Genomic DNA, 10,734 nt, shown 5'->3' with positions numbered 1-10,734 from the left:
ATTAACCACTAAGAAGAATATATGCAGTGTATTATTTGTTGAAACTGTACTTCCGATTTGATTTGAAACTGTCTCATTGCTATCTGTTTATCAATAATATTTTGAAAAAAAATCATGCATCTAGGCAATCTGTTTGCAGTCTGGACTTCTAAGTAGTTCAGCTGCATGGGAATAACAAATTCCTTCAGCATCTCTTAACCCTCTTCTCAAAAAGTCTGACGTAGTAAGAAACCAGGTGGGAGGTTACTAAGGGCAGCCCTGTTCTTCTTCACAAATTGGGTCACAATGCCCCTTGCTGCATAAGCAACTATGAGGTCACATGCAGTCTCCTCTCTATAAAGCCCTAAATCCCAGCTCTTTTGAGCAATCCCAGTTGCACTGGACATTAAGGGCCACCCAGTACACTGGCGTGCGCCTTCCTCATTCTAAGGGGGCTAAAGGCCCCTACCTCCCAATGATAAGCCCATAACCTCGGTCCGAAGAAAAGGGAAGAGACGAGGAACCATGACCATTTTTTTGTTCCTAGTGAGTGGAGCTGTTTTTGTCTTCATGGTTGTCTTCTGGAAAAAACGATTTCAGGCAAAGGTAAGAGAGACTGGAATTACATGCAGCTAGTTGAATGTGCAGATTTGAGGAGTGAGTTTGTGGGATGATGGGACAATAGTAAATCAATAATATGCCCTTATATTTTTCTTTTGAAAGCACCAGGCTTTAGCTACTGTACTCTTCCCCTTAGATCCGCACTTTTACCAGAGATTTCAGAGTTGTGGTCTCTTGTAAAAGAGTCCCAAGTCACTAAGTGATAGGGAAAGCTCTTCGTCCAAGCGGAGCAAAAAGTACAGCCTAAAGGACCCATTGCCCACCATCACATCCATTTTAAGAACATCTCGTTGCTCTCTCCCTTCACTTGTTCCGCCCACGTCCCTGTTTGGTTCTCCTGCCGCTGTAGTGAAAGCTTTCTGAATGCAGTGCTCACAAATATTTCAGGTCGAAATGTATGTATCCTGGCATTTTTATAGGTGCTAGTGAAATTCTTTCACAGAAGGGTTAAAGACAAGGTCCACATGTAGAATTACTGGACGGCTCAAGCATGTGCATGGCACTTTGGTACTGCGAGGCTACTTTCATATTTTTTTTCTCATTTTTGTGTATTGGCAGAGTATACTTCTGAATCAGCATAGTTATTCATATCCTTAATCTCCTGTTCTTAGGAAAAATTACTTCATTTTTGTAAGCAGGTTGTTATTTGGTAGTATTTGGAAATCGCTAAACTCAAAAAATGTATATGTATAATTTTCTTTATAGAAAAACGTTGGTGAAATGACATCAAATTCATCTGACTTCGCTCCAGTAAGAACAAATGCTACCTGGTCACCCAAGACTTTTGGTTCAGGAAGAACACCCCCTCCTCCTTGGTCCCCTAGGAGCACTACTGATAGTTTTTCAGGCAATAACCTTTCTGGTGATATCTTAAATAATTGCCCACACTCAGCAGCCACTCAGAAGCCAATGCTGGTAAAGTTCAGGGTTGTGAAGTACAAGCTGGTTGATTTGGAACGCTTGACAATTGTCAAGGATTTCAATCATTCATTGGTCCATATGAAATCCACCAAAGAAAGATGCGATGTTGATACAGGCAATGATTAAAGGCAATTGAGTGGATTCAGTTGAATGTGTGTTTATATTGAATGAATTATTTAAAAGGGGGAAGGGATGTCAAATCAGATACAAAATGTAGACATTTCTTGATTTGTTGGTCACATTTTATTTAAATAATTGATTACTTGGTGTTGCTAATATATATTTTACTGAGGAAAGAATACAAACAATATATAAAAAACCAGTTAAAACATTTTAAACAAAAAAAAACAGTAAAAATATATGGCAATTATAATTCCCTTTCTGGGGGGCCTGCCCCTTAGCTCAGTTGTTTAAGTGGCTGCTTCAACAAAGCAGTCAGCCTCAGGTTGCTGTGTTTGGATCCCCACAGCACCAGCCAGCCAAACATGCCCTGAAGGCATTTCAAGCCAGCCCAAAAAAATTTTTTTTTCTCTTTCTGTGATTATAATTTCATTCAAATGTAAAACAATTTCTTTTATAATTCTCTTTCTGTGATTATAATTTTATTCAATTGGAAAACAATTTCTTTATGGCTTACAGTATAATACTGCAATTTTCTTCAAATCTGGTTAAGTGAAAAACAACTTCTCCCATGCTTTGCAATTGTTGTCTCCAAGTCTGCATTAGAGTAAGTGGAGTTGCATGGAACTTCTATTACACAGGATGTGCTTGGTTGCAACTGTGCAATCCGTGTCACTACCCTAAGAGCTATCATTCAGCGTCACTGCCCTAAGAGCTATCATTAGGCAGCCTACGGTATGACAAGCACTCCATAAAATTTATGTTGTTCACACCTGTAAAAATAGGGACCCAAACTACTCTTTTGGTGACCTTTTGGAAAGGATTGCTTCTACACTATATATCTTCTCTCCTAACTAGATACTCTTTCATTTAAAATGTGCCTATGCCGTGACTCATCCACATGGCTGACACTGACAAAGGTTCTACAATCTGAGGTACACAATCTCAGGATAAATCCTGAGGGGATTTCACTGACCTTATCAGACCCAAAAGCTACAACTCTTGTTGCATAGGTCCTGCTTTTCCTTGGTCTTAACCATCCAGCCGAAAAGTATAAAAACGAGATATAAGAAGTAAAGCCATGCTGTTATGTTGAGCTGTAGGGATTCAGGTCAACAATTTCTGACATTTCCAGTCAAGCAGAAGACTCAATACTATTATGGGCTACTGGGCTCTTTTAGAATATTTTTTTGAGTTTACACACCTATAATATTCAAATAACGGAACTTAACAAAAAAAGGGTATACGGATGAATGTCCATTTTGTATCTGTGTATTCAAAGTGGTTAGGATAGTTATATAGTTACATTCTCTTAATGAATAGAGTGATTTGTTCTAATGGTGTTTGTAAATAGGATATCATGTCCGCATCTTGTACAGCAATTAACCACTAGGAAGGATGTATGCAATGTGTTAATTATTGAAACTGTCCTACCAATTTGATTTGAAACTGTCTCACTGCTATTTGTTTATCAATAAAATTATGGGAAAAATACTTTTAAAAAATGTGCCTATGTTCTCCCTATGGTCAGAGTCAACTACATGGAATGTTCTTTTTTATTTGGGGAAAAGTTCACATCTCAAAGAGCACCAAAATCGAGGGATAGAATGCTTATAAGTGCAATATAGCTTAAAATTATGTAAAGTATTTTGACCTTCTAGTCAATCATCTCTTTCAAATAAGATTTTTTGAAGTCCACTAACAATATTTGACCTATTCTATAAAAAACATAAAATTGTCACATATGACTTTATCTTAGGTACATATACATATTTCATGTTTATGTACATTCAGGATTTCTTTTTCAAATAAAAGTTTTAAATGCCTGAATCTTTACTCTTTTAATGTTTGATCAACATGAAGAGAAAACACAATTTAAAATAGAAGAAAAATCTTTCCTCCTACTTTTCCGTGCCAAGCACAGCTGTAATCCATGTAGTTCTAGGTGTTTTTGAGTTACATGATCATTTGGCATGGGCATTAGACTGTAGACGCACTCCCTAAAAATGTATGTACATACACAAATAGAACATCTTACATATAATATTAATGTTTTAATTCCTGGAAGCCTAGGTTAAGAACTGTATGAATTATAAAAATATTCCTTATATATTTACACAATATTTATCACTGTAGGTTATGATATTTGAGCCAAATGTCAGTGATATATAAATAAGTGTAAAGCTATTAGTTATATATTACAGTATTATCTGTGAGCAAAGTAAGTCATAAGACCTTCATTTTTTACAAGTCTGCAACTTTATTTCCTACTAGGATGTAAATAAGCGATCACCCATAAGCCATAACTCACATAAGACAAAATCACTTTTCTTGACCTGTCATCTTATATCACCATCGTAAAGTACTTATAAAAAGAAAGCCATTATCTCATTAACATTTTATTATCCTGCACGAAATTAAAACTAAAGTTTATAGAATATAATGAAGTATTAATTTTGTGAAACACAAATTAAGTTAGTTGTATGGTAACATTCTTCAGCACATAACCTAAAGAAAGAAGACAGTAATATAAAGAAATAAGTGTTCAAAACTTGAAAACTTTATTTCATTTTCTAGATTTATGCCTTGTTAAAGGTTCTTTATTTCCTTTATGATTTCAGTCTTTGTCAATAAAGAACATTGCTGTTAGGTCTGTAAATAAAGAGCATGACTCACAAAGAAATACGTCACCAATGCATGAAATTTTCAGAAATATTTCTGTCAAAAGCATTAAACTATATCACTCATATACACAGTGCATTTAGTTCCATAAACATTTCCAAGTAACTAATATCTTGACTTTGCAACACTTATTTTTACATACACTGATGCATTTTCCTTCAGCTTGAGAAAGCATGCAGACTGTGCCTTAACAAAAGAGAATTGAATAATACTTTTCAAACTTGCATAGTAAAAAAATATTTTCTGTTTTAAAAAATCATTTATTTATTCATTTTGTACAGTCTTGCTACACAGCTCAAACTCATAGTAATCCTCCTGTCTCAGGTTCCCCAGTGCTGGGATTCCAGGGTGTACCACCATGCCTGGTTTTGGTGGTGGTCATGGCATGGGGCCAGCATTGCATGTGGTACCGGGGATCGAACCCAGGTCCTTGCACTTGCCAGGCAGGTACTTAGACCACTGAGCTATCTCTCAACCCCCCCCAAAAAAAAACTGTTTTGTAAGTAATCAGTTCAAGCAAAGTTTCAATATATTAGTAAAGCTTTATGGCATTAAAATTTTTATTGTGAAATAGTTATGTGTGTGTTGTACAGATAACTAATCTTAAAAGAAATATAATAACATTGTTGCTAAACATTAATGAATTCACATTTCATATTACATTCCTGCTTAAGTGGGAAAAACACCTGACATACTGAGGAAATAGAGTGCTCATTTTTCTACTCAACAAACAAATAAATACAACTTTCCACTATTCGAAAAAAAATCACATTATACAACAAACCCATACTGTTTAAAATTATGTTTCATTTTGAGTGCGTAATAGCAGTAATAGTCGGTATCTCATGGTCAGTAGGTATTCTATCAGGCCCTACCATGTCTTTATATCTTTCCCCACGATGTTGTTCCAAGTATGGACCCCAGGTAGAAGCTGGTCTGATGCAGCTCACAATGCGCTAAAATTTAAAGTGAAAAATAATTTTCTTATTAATTTAAGTGTTATAATCTATAAACCATTCAATACTGAATTATACTCTCATATTAAAGTTTTAGGTTTCTTTCATGACAACATTAAACTAAGAATCACAGAACAGTAAAAAGCAAAGATTAATTCTTAGTAAGACATAGTCTACTCAGAAGAAATTTTAATCAAATAAATCATTCCTAATTAATTCTCAGTAGAATTGTATTACTCTATCACAATGACTGTGGATGTAAATTATTTCAGAAGGAGGCATATGAACCCATTAGAGTAACAGTGTCCCCATAGGTACCTTCACTGTACTCTCAAACATTTATGGTGAGAGTGAGGTGAGGATTTAAATTAGTGGTAGTGGGATGTGTTTTAGAACCAGAGAAAGGGAGATCCAGTGTGAAATTTCCATTTAAATCCCTTCTTCAGTAGGCCAAACCACTGATTTAAGTCCATTCTTCCTTGGAGTTAGGAATGTATTTTAATAAAAATCTCCTGAGCCTACTTTGTCATTTTTCTAGCAAGAAGTCATAATAAACTCCACCTCTATAAGACTCTATGAAGGAAGAATTACTAGTATTTATCTATGTCATTCCAATCTAAACACACTGGAGCTGGAGATTTAGCTTAGTGTTAGAATGCTTGTCTTGAAAGCTGGAAGCCCTGGGTGTGGTCCTCAGCACCAAAACCAAAAAATAAACCAAACTAAACACATTATTAGGACTTGGATGCATCATTAGAACTAAACACACTATTAGGACTTGGACACATCATTAGGACTTATAAACAGATGAGGCATTACAAGTGAAGCATGAATACATATAGATATCTATATCTATCTATATATATATATATATATATATATATATATATATATATATATATATATCAAAAGGCTCATTGATTTGTGAGACTTTCAAGGACAACTCAGTACAAATACAAAGACCTAACTTACACTCTAAGCACTATAATAGAGCCTTCAGATACAGCAACAAACCAGACCAGGCTCCTTTCAAAAGGAGCATATAGCATAATACCAGGAGACACACGTATACATATAGAAAATAAAGTTATGCATTAGTAGCTGATGATTATATCTAGTATAGAAGTAGGCAGAGGAAAGGCTGATTAATTCGATCTCATATAATCTCATATTACTGCCATGTAAGTAAAATCATCTTCATTTTTATCAAAAGTACTTTTACATACCACTAAAAATTTAATTTCTTACTTGACAGATAGTTCCATTGGCCAGAGTTATTTGTGTGACAGCCATAATTGGAATCCAAATAATACAAAATATAATCATGCACCATCCAAGGACAATGGCCCAGGTAGGGTATGGAATGCCAGCATACTCAGGATTATTAAACGTGACCAATGACCAAATTAAAATTGCCTATGAAAGTAAAAAATGAAGAAAACTAATGACTAAACTGTACAAATGATTAGCAATTTGATTCAATTCCTAATAAATAATTTTCAAAACAATTAAAATGAAAATACAAAAAAGAAAATAATTAAATACCAATCCAGATGTTAACCAAATTAAATGAAGCACATATAATTTGTCTTTAAATAAATTCTACCAAAATTAATACTTCCATATATTTATAGTATATATGAACACTTGTTCAATGTACAGTATATTTCAATAAAATACTTTCTGATATAGCAAACTGGAAGTAAAATAAATAAGAAATATTTCACCATGAAGCCTCTTTTTCTTTTCCTTTTCTATTACTAACATAGTACATGTTTGTGGTACATAATACATACACTCATGCAGAGTTGGAATATACACATATCCCATCTTCATTACACTCACTTCCCTCCCTCCTATCTTCCTCCATCCTGTTATTGAGAATTACTGAGCTTTCAACTTTCTTTTTCCATTTAAACTAATTTTGCTTTTATTCATAATTTGTAAATAAAAGCATAAAATGTGCATGTTAATGAGAACACTGTGTGTTGTTTTGATATATGGATACATTGTGCAGTGATTAAGCAAGATTGAACATCTATTTTCTCAAGCATTTATTTCTTTATGATGAAAATTTCAAAATTATTTCTCCTTTTTGGAATATATAGTACATTACTTTTATCTATAATGACCATACTATGCAATAGCACACTAAAGGTTCTTGCTTCTACCTAACAGTAACTTAATATGCCTTAATCAATCTCCCCCTTTCATTGCTAGCATAGAACATGTTTGTGTTACCTTACCCTCTGGTATCCCTGGTAACCTACCATTCTGCTCTTAAATTATATGAAATCAGATTTTTAGATTCTACATATGAATAAGTCCATGTCATACTGTCTTTCTATGCCTGGCTTATTTTACTTAACATAATGATCTCCTATTCCATTCATGTTGCAAAGGACAATATTTCATTTCTTATAGCTAAATAGTATTCATTTTCTATATATGTAACATATTATATTTATCTGTTCATCAATCAATGGACACTTTGGTGGTTTCTATTTCCTGGTTATTGGAATAGAGCTATAATGAATGGGAGAATGCAAATGTCTCATTGACATACTGATTTGACTGCCTTGGAGATATCCTCAGGAATATGATTGCTGGCAACATGTGGAGAAAAACAAAACCCTTGCAAATTATTGGTAACAATATCAATTAGTACAGCAATTATAGAAACTTGTATGGAAAGTCTTCAAAATGTTAAAAATAGAACTACTATTTGATCCAGTAACTTCACTACTGGGTGTATACTCAGGGAAAATGATTTTTCCTTTATAATAAAATATTTTCATTGTATTCTACAAATAAATATACAGCATCAACAAGAGTGTAAAACTACTTTTTTCCTGGACACACTTATCTCCTTGATTAGCAGTTGTTTCTATTAGTTTTCACTACACAAAGCACCTATTTCATTACCTCCAAGTATGCAAGGTTTTACACACACACTACTGGAGCATTTGTACCAAAGCACACTTCACTTCCAAGCTCTTATTGAGAAAAGAAAACCTAAGTGCAGGTAACACAAAAAAATGAATATTAAAAAGGAAATTACTTTAGGTATATACGCAGAATAGCTTAGATAATTTTTCTTCCAATTTCTGCTGGTCTTTTGAAAGGACCAATTAATCTAAATCTTTTTCTTTGTATTCTTTTTCACTTTGTTTTGAATTATTTACAACTTTCCTGTTATTTTTATTGTTTTGTTATTTTCTTTAAACCAGTCTTGCACATTTATATCTGGTAACCTGAACAACTAACTTGAAGATAGAATCATGCAATACAGCAACTATTGTTGAATTCCTACTACTTTAGTGAAATTTTGTATCATTTCTAATGCTTTTCTTTTTCTATCACCATTTTTTATTCTTTAAAAAAATAACAAATAAATGAAATCACATTAAATGCAGGTCATAAAAATATTTTTAAAAACCTAGGACTGGGGAGATGGCTCAGTGAAATAAGCGCTTCCCTGGCAAGCGCAAGGGCCTGAGTTCGATCCCTGGTTCTGCCAAACAAACAAACAAACAAACAGCACCTAATAGACAAACTGAATCATTAAAACTAATTTAAAATCTGCAAAGCAAAATATAACAACTGAAAAATACCCTACTAATTGCTATAATTTTAGCTTTGCTTTAGTAAACAGGAAAAAAATAAAAATAAAGAATAGATTCTGACAATATTTATAAATAAGCATTCAAGTATAATTTTAGATATGAATGCAATAGGGCTAGCCAAATAGTTCAACGTATTAAAGCACCTGCTTAGGCAGATGCAGGGGCCAGGAATTCAATCCCCAGGCCTGCCGTGCCATACTCGCCCCCCGGGGCATGTTGAGATGGCCATTGAGACTGTACGTGGTGGTGTGCACCTATAATCCTAGCACTTGGAAGGCTGTAAACAGGAGGATCACTACTAATCCGATCTATGCAGTGAGATCCTGTACACTCTGTCCTAAATACAAAAAAAAAATAAATATGGATTCATTAAATACATTAAATTAATTTATTTATATAATTTAAAGTTATTTCACAATTACCACAGTAGTACATAATTATCAGAAAATGAAAGAGGAACCGTGGAGTCTAACATATATATATATTTTTGGTAAGGGGCTACACGGTGTTCAGGGTCTCACTACTAGACCAGAATTGTAGTGATCCACCTGTGTTCAGCCTCCCAAAGAGCTGAGATTACAGGTGCGCACCACCACACCCAGTATCAATGGCCATCTCAGCGAGCCCCGGGGGTGGGGCAGGCACGGCACACTGGGAATTGAACCCAGGTCCCTGCATTTGCCTAAGCAGGCACTTTAAACCTAATATATTTAATTTTATACAAGGTATTTTGCACTATGTATCATTCATATTTAATATTTTTGCATTTAAAGTAAATCCTATCAGACTTATGAAATTAGTGAAAAACTAACTGATCAAGAAGCTTAATGGGGCTGGACAAGGTGGTGCATGCCTGCAACCCCAAAAGTCATGAGGTTGAGACAGGAGGATTACCATGAGTTCATTTCCAGTCTCCTACCTGAGCAAGTTCAAGGTCAGTCTGGACTATGTAATGAGAAACTGCAAAAAAAAAAAATTGAAGCTTTCTAGGTAAGTGGATGCAACTTGAAGCTATACTCATAAGTGAAATAAATCAGACCCACATGTGTAAATATTGTATTGTCTCCCTAGTGTAGGAACTCAAAAGAAGAAATAAAAACTGAAAGGTACAACACAGTTAAATGGAAAGAAAGAGAACTTGAAGATTAAACAACGAAGACAGAGAAAGGAGAAAAGTTAAGAAATAAGGTAGGGGCAAAACCATACATTTATTTATACAAGATGAAAAAGGCAACAGTACTAAGAATTTCCATCAGGTTTTTGAAAATAGCAGTTAATGGGTAGAATTCTCACCTGACTAACTATATATGCTGATATCTGTGCACTAAGCAACTACACTGAGGACAGCAATGTGTAATACTAAAATGATGCTTGAAATACCTGTCATTTTGGTCTTCAAATTTATACTGTTTCTAATGTAATATCAATTAGTACTATACTCTCTTTAAAGTATTTTTAAAGAGGTAATAAAAGTAATTGAGAGACAAGAAAAAAATTAAGACTTCTTGAAAGCATGTAATATTCAATCATATTTCCCATCTTGTATAACTATATCTGCTAATCTGAGCAGCAGATTTGATGATAAAAATAGATAATATATCAATCTGTTAATCATCTATTCTTGTTTTGAAAATCTATAATGTATGTATTATTATATTTATCCTGTTTCTGTCTTTGCTTTTGTTTCTACTCTTCAAAATAAAAGAAAATTAAAATAATAAGATAAGAAGTCTGGGGCTGGAGAGATGGCTCAGTGGTCTAAAGCACCTACTTAGAACAAGCTTGGCAAAGCATTGGGGACCGCGGTTCAATCCCCCAGCACCACATGC

At 34.2% G+C, this 10,734-nt stretch overlaps 2 protein-coding genes across 2 annotated transcripts in view; one reads left to right on the top strand and one right to left on the bottom strand.

Annotated features, from left to right (window-relative positions):
• The first annotated feature begins 504 nt into the window (after nt 1–504).
• Nucleotides 505–1,647, top strand: LOC101572415 (kita-kyushu lung cancer antigen 1 homolog). Its single transcript, XM_004648264.1, has 2 exons — nt 505–585; nt 1,306–1,647. The coding sequence occupies exons 1-2, from the start codon at nt 505–507 to the stop codon at nt 1,645–1,647; spliced, it is 423 nt and encodes a 140-aa protein (XP_004648321.1).
• Nucleotides 1,648–4,750: 3,103 nt separating this feature from the next.
• The window catches only part of Slc6a14 (solute carrier family 6 member 14), a 50,938-nt gene continuing 44,954 nt past the window's right edge, over nt 4,751–10,734 (bottom strand). Inside the window, exons 13-14 of the mRNA XM_004648263.2 lie at nt 6,528–6,695; nt 4,751–5,279 (exon numbers count right to left, since the gene is read on the bottom strand). Coding sequence (XP_004648320.1) covers nt 5,130–5,279; nt 6,528–6,695 — 318 coding nt within the window. The 3' untranslated portion in view covers nt 4,751–5,129. The remainder of the gene's footprint in view (nt 5,280–6,527; nt 6,696–10,734) is intronic.

This window comes from Octodon degus, unplaced genomic scaffold (genome assembly GCF_000260255.1).
Source record: "Octodon degus isolate 3935 unplaced genomic scaffold, OctDeg1.0 scaffold00378, whole genome shotgun sequence".
NCBI lineage: Eukaryota > Metazoa > Chordata > Mammalia > Rodentia > Octodontidae > Octodon > Octodon degus.
This window is presented reverse-complemented; position numbering and strand designations above follow the sequence as displayed.